Source organism: Anguilla anguilla, chromosome 14 (assembly GCF_013347855.1).
Source record: "Anguilla anguilla isolate fAngAng1 chromosome 14, fAngAng1.pri, whole genome shotgun sequence".
In the NCBI taxonomy this organism is placed as follows: domain Eukaryota; kingdom Metazoa; phylum Chordata; class Actinopteri; order Anguilliformes; family Anguillidae; genus Anguilla; species Anguilla anguilla.
Genome location: NC_049214.1, coordinates 12,874,407 through 12,894,674, shown reverse-complemented (window position 1 = coordinate 12,894,674; position 20,268 = coordinate 12,874,407). Strand labels below are relative to the sequence as shown.

Below are 20,268 nucleotides of genomic sequence, written 5' to 3'. Positions count from 1 at the left end.
TATTACGAACAGTTAAATGTACTTGTATATGATCAGCATCAGAATTCTCCATTTAATTCTCCTGTTTACATATTCTTTCCTGTTACACATTTGGAGAGAAAGTATAAAGTATGGGGGGAATGTATAAATTAACTGTTGATATTGGTAACCTGATATTATTTTTTAAAGTATGGTTTCTGTTTTGGATCTCTGTAGGGTTCTTAACTTCCAAACGACGAGCCATGGTTTTACATGAAAAGTCGTTTTGACACTGGCCTACCTTTTCCCGTCATGCTTTTTTGACTTGAGACAGGTGTGGTCTGTCTGGTTCACCCATGTGTGGCCATCCGAACCACCCCATTGCAGAGGTCAAAGCTATGATATGAATGCTGATGACAGCTTCAGTGCGATTGAGTAGAACTTGCTGAGTAAGGGTTCTCCCCCCCCCCAGCTTTGTACCTGGAGTCAGGAGGGGGTTCACCTCCAGCATATCCCGGAGTCAGGAGGGCTCTGAATGGCCTCATTCACCCCGCCAGAGTGTCATCTCAGTTTAGCCGCACTCAGCCCCCACCCAGGTGCAAACTCCTTCAAAGGACGGAACCTTCCAGAATCCTTGCTCCTGTCCTTATTTGACCTTTGCTCCCACTGCAGTCACAGCAAAAAATGGATTGGCTCTGCCCCCTTTGACTTTAGCCACAGCAGCCATCACTTTCACTGTCGATTACTGTCTCCAGCAATGGAACAGTTAGAGCCCACAGGTTTCTCTGAATGGCTGCTGTGGTGACGGTATTCCAATAGAAGGTGCCACAAGCAAGTGGTGCCCTTTGCGACTGGAGCCGCCGTTAATTGCAGGAGCACGCGCCCAATGCAGACCAGATTTAGACGGGCCAGAGCTAACACAGACCCGGGTCTCTCACCCCGTCCCTCAGACCCATTATAGCAGCTGCCATGCACCCATGCCAGGCAGAGTGAGCAATGGGCACGAGCAGATGGGCGAGCCCCACAGGCGCCCACATCTGTTCTACTACAGCCCACTTCCAGCATAACCCCCGAAAAATAAATAATAACTCCTACCTACCCTTTTATTTCAGATCTTCTTGGCTGCTTGCTACAGGGGGGTCAGTCAGATTAATCGCAGCCCACTGACTCCTCTCTCCGTGAATTATCCTGTCGCACCTCCTGTCAACAAAAGATGCATGTGCTGTTGTGCAGAGACACAGAGACGCCGTTGTGGAGGTCTCGAAGAGGAGTCAAAAGTGCCCTTTGTTTCCCGATGTTTCGCGATGCCGCCCAGACCCCAACCGAGACCCTGGGGAGGGGCATGGAGCACGCTCAGAACGGCTCGGGCGGAGCGAGTGAGGAGTTATCGGTGAAGCCGGCCGCCGCCCCTCCATCGCGGGTCGCCGGCTCCCTGTGAAAGGTTAATCCCGGGCAGTGCTGTCAGCCCTCTTCAGCGGCAATTAGCCGCGTGCCCTTTGAATCCTGGGATGACTTTTGCCCTCTCTTCTGCGTCCCTGACGGGGTCGCGCCATCGGTGCGCGGCGGACCTCGTTGGGGTCAAACGAATCGCCCCGCTCTGGGCTAATGTGAGTAGCCTTAGAACAACCACAGGTAGCTTCACTTTTTCCCCTAGTTTCAAGGAAGAACCGGTGTCCAGCATTTATCTATGATAGAGGGAGTCTGAACCAAAGTTTGCAAGTGTGGTTTAGCGAGTGTGTAGGTCTGTGAAAGAATGACTGCTAGTGAGTCCTAGTGAGTGAGTTTTTAGGTGGTGGAATAGAAGTTAAAAAGAAGGTTCTGTCTCAGACGTGTCAGAGATATCAGAGACTGCGACGGCAGGCAGGCAGAAGGGCAGGTGTTGGACAGATGAAGAGTGTGCACAGAGAAGCACAGAGGCAGGGCAAGCCGGGCAATGAGAGAGAGAAGACAGTGTGGTTCAGAGAGGTCCCATCTCTAGCTGAGGGCCCTGCTGTGGGCACTGACTGGTCTGCAGCTGCCTGGCAGAGTCCCAGAACAGCCTCCCCTCTGTCTGGAGGACCTAACTGCTGCCACTGTCTCTACCCACGACCCCACCGGACCCTTCTTTGAGAACAGCTGTGCAGAGAGTCATCCATCCACAAGTTCCTGGGAACCAGACAGGGTTCTGGCTGACTTACCCCTACGCTGACATCCACACTGTTCTCAATGCATTTCTGCAACAGTTATTCATTTTGATCAATGGCGATCCTTGTCATCACTGTAGAATTTCTGTCTTTTTCTTTCTTTCTGTTTTCTTTCTTTCATTCAGCCATTCAACCATCCATCTATCCTGCCTTCTTTTGTTCTTCCCTTCTTCCTTCCTTGTTTCAGGTACTGTAGCATAATTTGAGTGACTGGCATTTGAAATTTCCTCCAGATCAGTTTAACTGTCTTGCCACCATGCATCCAGATAACTGAAAAGCAGTTCCCCTGAGGTCCTGTCATCACATGCTCTGGAGTGCTACTGTAGATGAGTGCTCAGGCCTTTTCTATGAATGGAGTTGTTGGCAGCGATGTAATGCACACGCATGTGTTTCTCGTCCATCTCCCTCTTTAACACCTGTCTACAAGGGAAACAAGACCAATGCGTCTCAGTCTTCTGACCATCAGGCGGAGAAAAAAGAGACAGCACGGTCTCCGTAGCACAAGATAAACATCCTCCCCTGCTTTCCGTGGGCTGTGGCAGGGAAACATGATATATCACACTGTCTTCATCATCCTATTGCCTTTATTTAAAGACCCGCAGAGAACATGTTTTATGGTGGCAATTACTTTGAGGGTCGAACAAAAAATCTGAATGAAGGAATTTTCTTTTTTTTCGCTCATTCCAATGGAAGATCTCGAGATTCCCTCTGTTTTCAATGACTTACACTTTTACGTTTTCTGGGCCATCGTGTTTTTTTACATTCTTAACTTTTTCCATGTGCTGAAAACTGTCCTCGTACATTGAATATTTTAATGGGTGGCCTTTTCATGCCAATATATCATACTGCATGCAAATGTCACGCGTCACTTGGGGTTAATTGGAACCACCAGTATGTATTTAGTGCTTTGACACATAACACATTTGCTTCACCATTAAAAATCTTTAGATCAATGATCAAACCCATAAGGAATCCTTTCATTAACAAATCAGTGAATGTGATGTGTGATGTATTCATTCATTAGCTCCGTAATGAAAGGAAAACCCTGTGCTAGCGTAGGGTTGACAGGCATAGACTGGCATATATTCTTATGCAGCCCTTCAGTGAAGTACATAATTGGGTGCTTATCATCATGTTTTACTTAAAGGTGCACCTGCGATGTTTCTTGCGACAAGGGCTGACACGATGTTTCCTGCATGCATTATTTCACCCAGCAGGGTTTCCCGCATTCAACAGGGCCCCTTTTGTCCCAGGCCCTGAACTCTGACCGCCTCCTCATACACGTAGACCTCCGTCAATAAACTACTGTACATTTTTGAAGAGGTTTATTATTGTCTGGAATTTTTGGAATTTTGAACTTAAGCCAGGAACCACAATACCCTTTTGAATGAGCTTTGACTGAAAACATTTGTCACTCTTTGTCACGGTCCACCGTCCGCTCCATCCAAAGCTGAGGCCGAAGCGCGTTGCGGTTTGGCCAGACCTGGCCCTCGGTGAATCCCTGTCGTCGGCTTTCGGTTGCCCCTCTCTTTCCCGAGTTCCCCTTTCCCGGGAAGAGTGTGCAAACGCGCCGGTCTTCACAGTAGACTTCCTTTCGCGGCTCGGACACACGGCCCTGGAGAAATATCGCCCGCTGTTGGGGGCAGGTAGGCGTGAGCTCGCATGAATGAACAATGGCGGCGCAGTGAAAAGCGAAACGCTTGCGGTGGGGTTTGTTATGATCCCCCCGGTGTTTATGTCATAACGCAGGCACATATCCCATGAGCCGTCGTGCTCTTAGGGGCTGAGGGCACTGACGGGAAGAGCTTACGTCCGCTTAGACTGTAGTACTTTAACAAAGGGCTTATGTGATACTTCTAAGCTGTGGTTTAAACCTTTGTGGGAAAGTGTCATTCAGCTCTCATAACCCCTGAGATTGCATTTCAGCTCCGCAAAAATATCTTACAACGATCTCCCCGCAGGAGCACCTTATAAAGTGTCCCTCTGTACATAGTGATTTACAGTGAAAAGAAAATGAAATCTCTTCAAGTATTTTAGGAAATTTAAAGCATATGTTGTATTTTTGTTTCTCATCAATGTTGTACTCTCTAGGTATCTTGTGGAGTAGTCAGAGGTACTGTTGTAAAGAAAGGGCTCTCAAAGCCTGGTTTCACACTTTTATGTGGGATACATGCCTGGACCCAATCCCAGAATCCCAGATAATTGTCTATGTTTCAAGGGGGACACGGTAGATATTCTGGGAAAAGCAGTTCATTAATGCAAGCTGCTTAACAAACTGGTAATAACGTGGTCTTTGGCAACAACCATGTAAATGTTGGATGAAGTATTAAGGAAACAAATTTTTGCTTTTCCACTGCAACATAGTTGAATTTTGGAATATAAAACAATTTTAGGATTTTTAAATTAACAAGAAACATTTTAAAATTAATTTATGCTTTTTCACTTTTTTTTTCATTTCAAAAGATGCATATTCAAAAGCTTTTCTACCCTGTCCCATTTCGGTCAGCTTGCTCATGAGGAGGATAATAATTGACAGAACGAGGCTTTACTGCTCCTACAGATACCTTTTGGAATTAATATTTTCCCTCTTAAAGTACTTCTGTATCCAGGGCTATCTACATAACCAGATTTTCACAAATTAATTTTAATGGTGGCTCCTTGCCTTTAGATTTACAATGGCAGTGTCCCATCTCAGAATAAAACCAGTTCACCAGCCATTTGACTTGGCACAGAGCTTGTGGTTGACTTTGTTTTTCTGCCTTGAATGTTTATTATTTTATTTTAATTAACCATGCACTTCCTGTGTTACTTTCCTTAGGTGAACTCACTGTGAATCACAGATCTTTGTAAACTGTTCTTGGTTCTATTGGTTTTGCTCTTAGACATGGTGGAAGGAAGCAATGAATCAACTTTAGATTCCTTATACGTTAAGGAAATACTGATAGCTGGTGTACTGGCACGCTAACGGATAGAAGCTGTGCCGGATAAGTAGAGTCAGCGTGGGTGTTAATGCTACAACTACTTCCTACATTAAGATATATGGCTTTAATCTGAAGCAGACTTTCCATTGCTGTCCGCTCAGTTGGTTCTCAGGAACTCTACTTTTAATGTGTGCTTTAACCCTGTCATGTAAAAGATCTTTACAGGCCAGTGAAAGGGAACTGTTTTTAACAGCCCTTTACATGGCAGATGGTGTGTTTCATCTCTGAATCTCAGGGATGACCAGGTGTGGTGTGAGGGCGTGGGCACTCGGGCACTGTCATCTTTGTAGCTGTGAGTGTACCCTGCCTTCGCCCAGCACATCGCCTTTAGAAAAACAGATCCCGCTCAGATGGTCCAGTGCTCTCCGGGTACGCATTGAGGTGAAATCTATGACCCTCTAGATCCGCTTTTGTATAGATTTTGTTCACAGATCACATCGACTTAATGGCCCCTTTGCCCTTACCCGTCGTATCTATGAGAACATCCTCAGTTTGAGTGATTCTACTTCAATTGTAAAAACAAAGACATAAAAAAGTCAGCTTACCTAGACTTTCACCCCTGTCTTTTGCCTGAAGGACGTGGAAGAAGAACTTCTCACACGTCAAAAGCCCACAAGCACCATGCCGTCCAGAGCTAGTTTGCTGCGTAATGTGCAGGAATCGCTGACCTTTCACCTCTTCTCCCTTAATGCTACTTAATTTCTGTCTGAACTTACTGAACAGTGGTTTTAGTCATCCATGATTGGTTCTGATTTACAACCATCTTGTGTTTTTTTTTTTTTTTTTAACGGTCAAACGATCTCCACTCTTGCAGTCAAATGAATAAAAGTCAGTATAAATTAAGCAGTGGTGTAAACCAAGGCCTGTGAGGTCAGGGGCTGGGTCAATGGAGGACAGAAGCCTAGCAGATTCATTTTTTTTCAGCCTCCTGTGGGACTTCCTGTTTTTAACACCAGTTTGTTTTCTGAAGAACTTGGTAGGACAGTTTAGTTTCAGTCATTGCTGAAAAAAATAAACTATTAATAAAAATGGTTAGCAATTATCTCACATGCTTAGCTTTCTTTATTAATGCCTGTGTTGCATGATTCACAAATTAGTGTGTTTACATGTGTGTTAATTTTGCAAACACATGTTCAGTCATTTTGTTCCCTGCCATCACATACCCCCAGCCCATTATTATTGACTAATGGGGTAATCCGTGCTTTTGTCATGTTCCCTGTTACATTGTGTCTGTGTAATAACCAAGTCAAGTGTAGCTATTCATTTCATATTTAAATTAACTACATTCATTCCATCTTAATTATTAAAAATGTACACATTTCTAAAGCCTTTTTCTACAATTCACTTAAAAGGCAAAGGTTATTCATCATTCATGATTCAGTACTGTCTCACAGATCCACCCCATGACAGGATATTACAACATGGAAATATGGAACTCACTATGACAGCGGTTGGCCCCTAATTGCTACATTATTCTATGGAGCTGGGTTTGGATTAGACTTTGAGAATCCAGGTGGAGATAGCCAGGCTTAAAATGATCATGCAGGCCTAAAAAGTCATTCTTTAACACGCTTCCAAACCATTTAGCCCAGGAGTAAATTACAGCTCTTCAAGCACAGACCAATCATTTGTAATCCAATCTGACAAAGTAGTCGTGGTTGCTGTTAGACCACACAATGAAGAGAACTCCAATGTAGACAGCTCCTCATAACCCTTCTCCCAGAGGAGAATCTCGTGCCTAGTGATTAGGAGGTGAATGGGTTTGAGGTTAGGGTGAGGTTTTATCTGTTACTGCGTGTTACTGCTGCAGTGACACATGGGAAGGGTCTGTCTCACCAACAGATATCCAACCCCCTCAGGTTGTGAACAGAAGCAACGCAGCTGGGTGTAACCCACACCCTGCTGAGGAAGATCATCTTTCCAGGGGAACCTTGCAAAAGAGCTATTCTGCTGACATTGATCCCATCCTTCAGTTTAATAGCCAAAACACTGTTTCTCTCTCTCTCTCTCTCTCTCTCTCGCTTTCTGTTTCTCAGTGTGTAACTGATTTGATTAAATACATATGCCGCAATGTTGTCACGGGACTCACTCATGGATGATGAGAAATGTGTGCATTAAAAGCTTACCGAGGTTAAATGAAAACACAGAGTTCAAAAGTCTTGTTTCCACGCTGGTCCTCACAGAGAGTGTTTTCATACTGCCTTCAGTCCCGCTGTCATCTCGCCCGTGTTCTTACGAGGGCTCGCAGCTGGAGGCTGGAGGCTGGAAGCACGCTGCACAATGTATTAGCTTGACGTATTAGCGGCATTGGCGGGGTGGTGAACGAATGAGGCGCAGTCTGCCCCGCGCCGTCCTCCCCTGACCTGCTCTGGCCTTCTTGTGCAGGCTTAGAGTGGCGCTGTGAAGCGGCGCTCGCCCAGAGCAGCGCTGCTGAAGCGCAGCAACCTGGCCTTGCTTTACCAGGCTAATGTGATAAATGGGTGGCTGTGCGGTGCAGCGGTTAAGCTAATAGGCTTGTCCCTTTAAGGTTACACTTCCTGAGCCTTGGCCATGTAATGCAGTAGCACTCGGCAAGGTGAATTGCTTCACTGTGAAGCATTGATAATTGATTGAAAGAATAAGCCTACGTGCTGTTAGTCGTCCCAAATATAAAGGAATGTTTGAAGCAAAACCAACCTAAACTTCCAACCAGTTTCAATGATAGATGTTTATATACTTACTTTTTATCCTCTTCTGAAGGGGTTGGAAATGGAGAAAGCTGTGTGGGAATTGTTCTTCCAATGAAAAGCAATTTGAAATCAATTGATAAGAACACTGTTTCTCTTCTTACTTAAAATTTCACAAAAGAGAGTATAAAGTTTTCTTTTAAGGGTCAAACACGCTGCTTTGGTCAACCCCCAGGCATAAAACGGAAACCTTTCTGAATGGAGCAAATATGTGGCTAACACGGTCCAGATGCAGCCAATCCTGCACTGGTAACATGCTCCATTTTGGCTTTCATTCTCCTTAATCAAATAAGGACTTTTTTACTCACTTAACTGCTGGAGAGGTTTAACCTTAATTTGGGGGGGGGGGGGGGGGGGTTCTATCCACACAGGCTGTGTATAACCAAAACTCAGGACTGCAGCAAAAACTCAGGACCCCAATGTAGAAACCGAGCTTTTTAAAGCATCAGCAAAACGCTCAGCCTCTCACTGTGGTTTTTATAGGACTGCACTATTTTGAGCAAAGAAGCATGTCCAGATCATTTGACATTTTTATGAAAATAGAGCTGATTTAGAGTTTTTATTTTGAAATGAAGCATGCAATGAATACAAAATGTCATCTGCGGGTACAAACATTCAAATAAATGATTCAGCTAGAGAAGCTTGAACCAATACGGTGAGGTTTATTGACCGTGCATTCAATTTCTATTGCGTGCAGTATGATAAAATTGCATTTGAAAAATGCACAGTGATTTACTGTCAGCAGGACTGAAGTACAATTCAGTCTCCACAGCCAACAGTAGCTTGGTAATGTATGCCCTCATAGTTAAGTTTTTTTCTTTCTCATTTGAGGTTAGAACTCCTCTTAGTGTGTTCACATCAGGGTTTTTTTGTTATCATTTTGGTGAAATGTATTGGCCTTCTAAGGCTTGTGGACGCTTTTCCTCCAGGAGCCACCTGATGTTGGTGAAATGCTGTTATTCAAACCATTTTCCCATGGAAAAACTTTGTTTGGAGCTGCCATCTCCCATTCTTGGTTGTGCTCTTACAGGGCCAGCAAGCTGGGCATTGCTAGTAACGGCTGGGATCAATGCCTGAATATGGCTTTTTTTTCTTTTTTTTACATTGCGCCCTTTGCTGAACTCGCTTTTGTTTTGTGGGTGCGCTTGCTCTCTAATGGGTGGAATCCGGTTTCATGTTATGGCTTCTTGACCTGCTGTAGGATTGAGTGGCTTTCAGACATTTGCCCCCTCAGAGAAAGCAGAAAGTGGCCAAGCATTTAAGATGGTGTCTATTATTTTACTGGCTGATCTGGGAACAGTCCATGCAATCACATTAATTTAAATGCCCTCTGAACGATTACGCCAGTTCTTTCTTTCTCTTTGGAAGAAAGTCTATCAATTTCCTTTGTAATTATACAGTGGTCACGTGATGGCTGTTCCTTTTAGTGTCCTTGGGTACCTTTGACCTGCTTCCCTGTTCCTCATATCACTATTGTAATTTGGCAGTTAACAGGGATATCAAGCAGCTGCTATGGACTAAATGGCCAGATTTCAGAAACATAGCCTGTCATCATTGCCTCATTTCCTCTCCTCTATGGTGACTGAGACATTTCCCATTTCTCAGCTGGACTTTCAATAAAGCAACACAGATCAAGGCTTTGGGTAGTAAATGGGACTGTGTCACCTACAACAAGTTGGGGTTTGCTGGAATTTTGTTCATTTGAGTATATTTTTGTCTTATTGTTAGTTATTTTTCTTACAATATATACTGGAGTTTGTCCTGTTGAAGGTGAACCACTTTATTCACATTTCCACACATCACAAATATAACACATCATAATATAACATCAGTACTATCTTAAAATAGCTTTGTCATCTGAGTGAGGGGTGAACATACATAGAAGTGCTTTAGAGGCACAGACCGGGTCTTTCTTCAGGCAGAAGATTGGGGTTGCACTGAAGAATCGGGTTGCCTAACCTGCCAGTTAAGTTGCATTTGTTACGCATGAGACAAGTGCTGCTAGCTGAACTAGAGCTCAGCCTTTAACACAACAGACAGACCAACAAGAGCATGGCTTTGTGACCTGTTGGGGAGGTTTGTTTAAATGGGGTGGTCCAAATAAATTATGATTCGTCCCCAGGGGGGTCAGGTATTTTTGGTTCACCCCTGTTTTACATTACTTATTCTGAGTTATTTACAGGACAGGGGCTTAAAATTGTCTGTTTTTCCAAGTGTCACCACAAGGCCAGTCAAATGATATTTGACAGACTTATTGCAGTTCTCCAGGAGTTGGGTCGAGTCCCACCGGATTAGAGAACAAAAATCTCCCGGTGCTCACAGGAGTTCAGAAAACCTGTCGAACCATTTGCTTAAAATTGGATTTAATTACACAACAAATCTGACTGAGGCCTGGTCACAGTAACGTTGTGCGTATTTATTGACTATTTAGTGCTGCATTGAAAAGCAGCAAGGCGGATAACACTGCGGCTAGCTGTTGAACTCGCTGTGTTAGGATGGGTCACATTTGCATTGCAAATACATGGTCACAGAGGTATGTGCCTGAGGAAAGGCCTCGGTCATGAGCCGCAAATATTCCACTTGTACAAAGACCTAGTTTCTTAAAATGTTTACCCGGGTTTATTACTTCTCAATTAAACAATAACTGCCCATCTTTAATAAAGATAATGCAGTGATTGATCTTTTATTAAGCATGCATTGAACTGATGACTTACTACCCCCCCCCATTCATCTAACCCACTGATTCCACATATATGCAGTGATGATATATGTAGTGGAAACCCATTAAGCCCTGAAAGGCTTGTGCAGACATGGCAGGGAAACGGGCTGTGTCATCGCTGTGGCCCCTAATGAACCGGGGCCTTGTGCGTTTGGCAGATGCGGGCCCTCCCCTGTGTCTCTTTAGCGCGGCGGGGTCATAAAATCCTGTGACATTGCGAAATCCAGCACGGCCTTAGCCTGCCCCCGCATGGTTTGTCCCCCCGAGCGGCCATCAATTATCCTCCAGCCGGCCGGGGCGGCCGCAGCCCAGGAGTCGGCCTCATCCCCTTTTAACCAGTGCTGGGTTGCTGGTTTGAACTGGACCGAACATGGCACTGCCTGGGGACAACATTCGGTTTTAGGTTTCAGGTTGAACTGTTGTGGGATGCTCTCTTTGGGTCATCTGTACATCTATGTATTTGCATACATGCATTTGCTGCTCATACGTCAATCTGTCAAATGTGCTCACTTAAACGCATAAACTCTATATCTGTGTGACTTCAAAGACCCATAGACCCATAGTTGTTGTCTATTGTAAATACCATGAAGCAAACTCAGTGAGAAAGAGATGCCACAGCACACAGAAACAAGGAGCAAGGGGGTTTATTTATGCAAGCAAGGAAGAAGTTACTGAAACGAATTTGGCCATAAAGTTCAACATAATTTGTTGAAAGAAAAACAACAAAAGCAAGCAATTCAACCAGAAATAATCCATTAACAAACAACCAGAAACCCAAAGTAACAATAAGCCATGGAATAATAGAATACCACAAACACATACATATACACATGCCTACATATATCCAGACACACATATATCTTTGACAGTCATGTATTGATACATATACATGGTCTCACACACATACTCACACACACACACAAACACGGACATGCCTGCATATACACTTGTATACTTTGGTGCTTTTTCTCAGATGATATAATATGATGTAATGAGAATGTCTTTGTGCGTATGACTTTGTGCTTTTGTTTGTCCTGGACCTCCCATTTCCTGTTCATCTGGGTCTCCCGCCAACTGCAGCAGTAATTCACTGCAGTTTCCCGGGACCCTCACTTGTCACAGGTAGTTGAGATGGCTCTCTCAGCAGTCGCAGACGTGTACGCAACAATTCCTCCGTGGCACTCCTTTTTGCCTAGTAAGGTTACATTAAGGCTCCCTTACTCAGTGTATTGCATTTTAAAACGTATTTTCTTCAACACATTCCTATCAGCCATGGAGGGGTCTCCAGAGAATCCACAGTGTTTGGGGTTAGAGAAGCCAGACTTGTCCTGATTGGAGTCCTTCCTCCACACAGCTTTCCACCAACATGCTGTGGAAAAGCCAGAATACCCCCCATCACACGCACACACACACACACACACATGCACATGCACAAACACACACACACACACACACAACGTGACCCCTGTTTTCCCACTTATGAATATGAAATCATCAGTTGTTTGTCTAGTTTTTATTTTAACAGAATAAAAACTAGACAAACAACTGATGATTTCATATTTCATATTTCATATATCCTCGGTGGGAATGTGAAGAAATGAAGTGCATTGCCTGTTGCAGTCAAAGTAAAGTGGGCAGAGATCCAATAGAGCTGACTTTTCTAAACTTCTGACGTATGTAATATATTCCAGACAAAAACAAACTGCATTTTAATGGTAAGAGTCAACAATTCCAAGCAGGTGAGTTTAAATAAAAGTTCCGCTTCTTGACCTACGTCATGACAGTCCTGCTTTTCAAAATGGCATTATACCATATGGGGCTTAGTTTTAGATAAAACCCGCCCTGCTGGGGATTCTGATGACTGAAATGTTCTAATATTGAAGCTGTCTGTGACTTACTAAAGGGTTGCTTGTGTGCTCTTATAATGAAGACAATATTAATAATGAAAGCTGTGTTGAAAAAGCAACATATGTGCTATGTTTTTTTTTTTTGGCATTGTAGCACAGTAGATAAGGAACTGGGCTTGTAACCGAAAGGTCATAGGTTTGATTCCTGGGTAGGACACTGCCGTTGTACCCTTGAGCAATGTACTTAACCTAAATTGCTTCAGTACATATCCAGCTGTATAAATGGATGGAATGTATACTGCTATGCAAAAGTTGTGTAAGTCGCTATGGATAAGAGCGTCTGCTAAATGCCTGTAATGTAGTGTAATTTTCAATGATGCAATGTGATTAAGGAGTGGGATAGAGTTCTGACTGGAAGCATCTTTTACTGGCCAGCAATGTGACCAATCATGAGGTAATCTACAGGACTCCTGGTTACTGTTGGCCCTAGCATGGTCAGGCTCAGGTTTTCAGCTATAGGGTCACCATGGCACCAAGGAGTGCTGCTTAAGCTGAGTGTAACCATCCAGGAATTCCATTCTGTGCTATGTTTTGCATTGGACTATACAGTGCCATTAAATGTATTTGCCACACTGCATGGTTTCAGACAAAATATAATATTAGACAAAGGGAACCTTTGTAAACAAAAAACTCATTTTTAAAAACGATTATTTCATTTATTTAATGAAAAAAGTTATCAAACACCCATATCACCCATATGAAAAAGTAATTGTCCCCATAGTAACTTAGTCAACCAGTTAACCTAATTTAATTGAGAATTAGATTCAGCTGATTGAACACAACCAGGCTTGATTGCAGCCAGCCCTGTTGAATCTAAACCTCACTCTTATTGTATAGTGTATAGTGTATTGTGTAACTGTATCATCACAGTGAAGTCACCACAAAATGTCTGCAAGCACACTATGCCATGATCTAAAGAAATTTCAGAAGAGATGAGAAAAAAATAGTTGTTGAAATATATCAGTCTGGAAAGGGTTACAAAGCCATTTCTAAGGCTCAAATGGAGAACACTTGGAACACTGGTGAATCTTCCCAGGAGTGGCTGGCCTGCCAAACTTTCTCCAAGAATGCAGTAACAACTCATTCTGGAAGTCACAAAAAACCCAGAAGGATATCCAAAGAACTCCAGGACTCTCTTCTCAGCTAAGGTCAGTGTTCATGACACAATAAAAACGTGACTAGGAAAAAATGGGATTCATGGGAGAGTAGCGAGATGGAAACGATTTCTAACCAAGAGAAACATCAATGCTTGTCTCACATTTGCAAAAAAAGCACCTGGATGATCCCTAAGCCTTTTGGGATAATGCTCTATGGACAGATCAATCAAAAATGGAACTTTTCGAACAACATAAAGCAAATACAGCATTACGTCATACCAACTTGTCGAACATGGTGGTGGTAGTGTGATGGTGTGGTATGGAGATGCTGTGCTACCTCAAAACCTGGACAACTTGTTATTATTGAAGGAACCATAAATTCTGCTGCGTACCAGAACATTCTTAAGGGAAATGTCCAGACATGTGTCTGTGAGCTGACGCGTAATTGGGTTATGCAGCACAACAGTGACCCAGAACACAAAAGCAAGTCCACTTTAGATTGGCAGAAAAGAAACAAAATTAAAGTTTAGGAGTGGCTTAGTTAAAGTCCTGACGTGAACCCAATAGAGATGCTGTGGCAGGACCTGAAAAGTGTAGTTCTTGCTTGAAAACCTACCAATTTGTCTGAATTTAAGCAGTTCTGAAGAGTAGGCTAAAAATCCTCCACAGTGATATGAAATATCAAATTATAGGAAGTGTTTGGTTGCAGGTATTGCTGCTAAATGTGGTGCAACCAGTTAGGTTAGGCAATTAATTTTTCACATGGGAGATATGGGTATTTCATAACGTTTTTCATTAAATAAATTAAATAATAATTAAAAAATGTTTTGTGTTAAATCAGGTTCCCTTTGTCTAATATTACAAGACCTGAAACCATTCAGTGTGACAGATATGCAATGGGAGAGAAAATCTGGAAGGGGACAACACAGCATATGAATGATAATCCTCCCACATCAACATTGATTCACTATAACTGCTAACTGCAGAGATTCTAGGATTTAATTCCCCAGGAACCCGTTTCTAATTATTTGGTATTCATTCCAGGGGTAAAGGCTTTTGAAAGCTTGTGTGGATGGTTTACTTGTGCCCTGTAAAACTGTTAATGAACTTCAGCTTCCTCTGCATCAGGCAGAATTATTGCCAATGACCTTCTCTCTGACGCGAGAGTGAAGGAAGACCTCAGGCAGTCACTTCCACTGTTAAGTCAGTGCAAGATGAAAGGCTTCCTAAAGTAGCCATTTTTATTTCATTTTTGACAGAAGGAAGATTTAGATCAAATGAAAGAATAGTTTGGTGCTGACATTGTACTGAGTATGGCCTTGAACTTTTAAGTGAAGTATGCAGAGATAAAAAATTTCTCTGGGGAGTCTGGAAAGAGAATTAGTTTGTGAGATTTTTCGCAGGAAACAATCTATTCATTTTAGCAGGTTTACCAGAGTTGGTAAGTAAGTCACCACCAGAGAATTTTCAGGTGGACATGTTTAAATAGAGCCCCATGGTTCGTTTGGTTATGATTCATCAGGAAAAGTAACTGATCATTGGTTAATTAGCAATATTAGCATACCGAGTAATGACATTTACAGTCTTTTGCCACGTTACTGAGAAGACCAGTTTCAAGCTTCCTAACAATAATAGCATAAGTGACCAAGATGTGTCTAAATAAGATAATCATATTTCATATTTCAAATTTCAAATAAGATTTTGGGTGAGGGTGTCTTGAGCGATCTCGGCTTTAAAACAGGCCATTGGTTGAATCCTGTTGATCTTGAAAATGGCTGACTATGGATAAGAAATGGGTTGTATGATGATTTTCTTTATTTATTTTTTTTGTGTTATGACCCCCACATTATAGCAATTTTGCGGATTATGCATTTTTTTAAATCATCTTGGTGTTGTAGAATGGGGGAATATTGACTGTGCATTGCCCTCTGTAGCGTGGTAGTGTAGTGTCAAGACAATAATGGGTGGATTTTATTGGGCTATTAGTTAACGAGTATGGTGCAGTTGTGCAGTTTTTGGCAGTAGCAATATGTGTTAACAAGTTCCTATCCCAGTGATCGAGTTGGGAAATCTGTAAATTAAAAGCATAGCTTTCTGCTCACAACAATGCTGAAATTGAAATTGATGAGCGAAGTATGCTCATTGCATTTGAAAAGGAAAGCCCAACTGATATTTCAAAATGCCCACCCTGTCAATGCATTCTAGAATCACCCCTGATTCAAACTGATGTACTTACAGCAGTTTCATAAATGGTTGAACTTGTAATGGAACTGTTTGTAAGGTCCCACACGTAGCTTACGCTCTCCATATATTTGAGGATAAACTTCTTGGTACCAGCAGTTATAACATTGTTTTTTATTTTCTCAGAAAGCAAGAGCCCACCTCTATCTTTTGATCCTTCAGCTCCTGAATTGGGTCTGTTGTTCCCTTTCGCTCTCAGCTACTGCTTTGATTTAATATTCACCACAAGGGTTTCCGTCATCCTGCATCACCGGAGCCTCAAGCTAACGACATTTTAAGCCACCGCAAAGACACGTGGGATACCTTGAAGTGAAGCTCATCATGTTTTTTCAAAGGGCACTTATTAATGCCCTCAGCTGGTCTGGAAGTCATTAAGAACAGGGATCCTGTAAATAAAAACTTCTACACAAATTTACTGTTTCAGTCTAGCATAGTGGTTTTGTGTCCTGCTTGACATTATACTGAAGTTTACAATTTAATCTGTGGTCTATCTACCTAGGAAATGAGTCATCTCTAGTGAGAGTCATCTCATTGACTAAACAGAGGGAAAAAATGTACGCTCTTGTTTTTCACGTGCGATACATTTTGAAAGTGGAATAAATTCATCATATTGGAGTTAACCCTGAATCATTTACTGTAGTCTGGGATACCCGTGACTCAATGAGACTACTGTTTCTTTGCTGTGTACTGTCCTGTTTTTAGGCTCATCAAGTTGCTATGGGGCAAGTTGCTATTTAAATTAACTGGGTGAACTGATCATATAAAAAAAGTCCTGGAGGTTTGCCTGAACCCCTGATGAACATTTTGTAATATCTTTCCACTGAGCCAGCTGTTGAGCCTCCAAGCTCTAACGCTGCTGCAGCCTTGTCTGGGTGGTCTAGGCCTTCATCTTTGGCTTTAGAGGATAGCTGCACTATTCAGGCTAATCTCTCCTAGCTCTTCTGGAAAAGCCCACTCATTTTTGCCCTTAATCTGCACAGGATCAGACAGCACTTCTTAATAAAGGGGGCGCGCTGCATACAGTAGCTGAGAATGCCAGGGGAGGTGATGGTTAGTTTCAGGCGTCTGCCTGCATTTTAAATCTTGTAATGATCTTTATACAGGCTCTACTTTTGTATGATGTTTAAATTGTGTGTGTTCTGTGTTTGCAGAAATATGTCTCTGGCTGTGTGAGATTTTCAGGGTTATAATTTCCCACATGCATTTTCCCCCTATGTGCAGTATCATCTCACAGCACATCTGGTGAATGGATCTTTGATATCAACTACATATTTAGGGAATCCAAAGGGTTAGTTTTTAGTGTCAGTCACAGAGGGAGAAAAATATCAGACAAGCAAAAACTCACTTTCAATGAAACTGTTCCCAGACTGATTAGCATGTCTTTGAGCTGTATTTCACAGTATATTTTGTCACAGTGTGTTTATACTGCTGTCAACTTTGGTGTTCATCTTAGTCAATGCAAGGAATAGGTGCTTCTAATAATGAGAATCTGGGTTCATCTTTGTGCTTCATGTACAGCGTCAAGTCCAATAGACTAGCCGTTGCTACCATTTTCTGTGGTACCTTCCATTTAAAGACTAGTAATGAGGATCCCCCCTTGTTTTCTAGGGCAGTGGCAGACGTGAACTACTTTAACAGGCCACATGATACACACCACATCCTGAATTGTACAGGAAAACTGGAGTAAATCACCTTTTTCTCTCTCCCAGTGTCCGGTTTTCACATTGGGCTTTTAGAGAGCTTGACCTGGCTGCTGTCAAGTGACCTCTGCTGGATCATTGCAATTCCCCGCTGTGTATCACTGGGAGGGGGTCGCTAATTGGCACGCTGAAATATTTTGATAATGGTCTCCAGGGTATAGGTCAATTCAATTAAAGTGTAAATTCATGGGGAAATTCCATTTCAAATCTTAAGAAGTTTTGTATTGATCAATTTCAATTTGAATTGAAATTGATTTGGCATTAGACGTGTTGTAATTGTTGGAATTGGAATTGCATTTAAATGTACACATTTAAAAGTGGAGTTGAATTTCAAATAGTCAGTTTCCCATGCTTATTAATTGGAATTGACATTTTTCAGTCCATTAGGAAGTTCCTCATATTGACATTTCTAGTGTCATTGTTCATATAGTACTATGCAGATACTCAGTATACATATGGCTGATGCTTGCATGCATTTGGTTTCACTGGGTATCAGCTTGACCCGAAATCGAATCCATAATTTCTCTGAAAAAATAACTGGTCCATTTTGTTTTCTGTTGTGCTTTGTCACCTTAGGAAAAAAAGTCTGTTGTATTTACATACATAGCCCACAGCAGGAAAATAACACAGCACTTTGGTTATCATTGGCTGAGTTTGGCCCAGGATTTGGGGAATAGATAAAATCTGTCTATAACTTGCTCTGACATAAAACATACCAACACAAGTGTTTGTTTTTTTTCCCCCTACTGTGCAAGTGAAATCAGTCAGCCTCAATCATGGTCATTCTCCTTTCACATCCGTACATTTTGTTTTGTATTTTTAAGCGTTCACAGAACATGAGAGACCAAATTCCAAAAATCCCCAGAATCCACAGAATATAACTCCATTTACACACAGATCATACAGTAAAATGGCCACAGCAGTGCCTCATCTCAGGATAGAAGCGCTGGTTATTATCCCAGTATCTTGATGCCTCTCACCCATAGTCTTCAAAGTTATTCTTGTTATGTCCTTGTTTCTTTAAGCACTGTGTTTGCTTGACAGCAGCTTTTTTTTTTATCAGAACACTTTGTATCTAGTGAAGAACAAGGGCAAAGAAATTTTTTGAACTGAATCTGCTGCAGATAAGGAGAGCTCGGTATGTGCGCTGATGCCTTTCTCCAAACCCGTGCGCGCGTGTCATTCACTCTCCTCTGTCACTGTCGTAAAAGAATGCTACAATTCAGCGAGATCAGCGGAGGGCAGGCAGCTGGTGATGTGCTGTACGCGGAGATACTGATCGTAAGGGCTTATCGCACGGAGACAAGGATGAGAAAGACGCCACAGCTCTTTGACACGCACCCTTTCGGGGTTAAATATTATCTTCGCGCCTATTCACTCGATTGCCTTCGGCAATGTCCTGCCTGGTCGGGACCATAGTAATCAGGGAGACACAATGATTTCACACTATTAGTGTCACCTTATTAGTACAGTTAGACTCACCTGTCAGATTTGATTCAGTGACTCGCTCTGAATTACACTCATTTGGCGATCGGTATCGTTGTTTAGACACAGGTAACAAGCGGCAGTTGAATGTTGTGCATTTTTTGTGGCTGATGTGGCCCGTGTTTCCCTGTTCGCAGCACGGAACCCGCGCGATCCAAAGCAGAGGCCAATCGGAAGGCGTCTCGACGGTCAGCTGCCATCGCCACAACTAGTAAGCCTACAGAGACAGATGATTTGTTTGATGACTTCTAATCGTGACAAGACCATCGCTGGGGTAACCAGATACTACACTACAATTATGTATTTTTTACAAATATTAAATGCGGGAAACAACAATAAAAAGTGGGGTTTTTTTGGCGTAATGAAACCATTTGGTGTTTTTTTTTTCTTTTTTTTTTAAACTGGTACAGGTTACTGTAATTCAACTCAGTTGTAGACATTGGATCTGTATTCATCTGCAATATAAACTACAGTTAGCTGCTATAATCATGATTAAGGAGAAGTTCTGTAATGACAAAGTATGTGGGGATAACACAGCAGCGCCAACTATGTGGGAATATGGTTATGCTATTAGGTTCTTGTGGGGGCTTGTTCAAAAGAATTTGGATATTAAACACAGGTTAGAAGTGAACAGAAAATGTAATGGCAAGATGACCTTTTGTCTGCATAACTTACAGCAGCGGGTAAATATATTACTCTCATTTATACAAATTTATCCATAACTTTTTATGATTGTCAGGATAGTTAGTCTTGCCAAAGTGTATGAGTACACTAGCATATAGCCATCAGTAAGCCTACCGAGCACAAAGTTTCAAAAAGACTTCTAATCCTGAAACGCGTGTCATGTATTCATTGAGGCCTTTGGGTATTAAGACATGCATAAATACTCTTTTTATGCATGTCTTTTTAAAAAGTCTTTTTATTTAAAAAAATGTAATAATCATTAAGTGATGCATTCAAATTAAAGTAGTTTTTGTGCCACATTTCTGCAAGGAGCAAATCTTCGGGGAGTGAGGATCTAAATGTTTGGAGAAGATCTATAATGTGTCAGTCCAAGTCAGGTCAATACCAAACAGGAGTATATTTTTGAATCATAGGGTTTGTGCTGTCAGGAGTCACGGAACAGAGAAAATAAATCAGTTTTTCTTGAAGGGTCTGACCCTTTCTGTTGTCTCAACTGCATGCATGAACACACTCGCATACACACACACACCCACACACGCATGCATGCACGCACACACACACAAGCATGTCTGTTAATCAGCCTACTC

The 20,268-nt window shown here is 42.3% G+C and overlaps 1 protein-coding gene across 1 annotated transcript in view; it reads left to right on the top strand.

Annotated features, from left to right (window-relative positions):
• LOC118213000 (DNA repair protein XRCC4-like) overlaps positions 1-19,266 on the top strand; it is a 66,164-nt gene extending 46,898 nt beyond the window's left edge. Inside the window, exon 8 of the mRNA XM_035391584.1 lies at positions 19,135-19,266. Coding sequence (XP_035247475.1) covers positions 19,135-19,249 — 115 coding nt within the window. The 3' untranslated portion in view covers positions 19,250-19,266. The remainder of the gene's footprint in view (positions 1-19,134) is intronic.
• Positions 19,267-20,268: the final 1,002 nt, after the last annotated feature.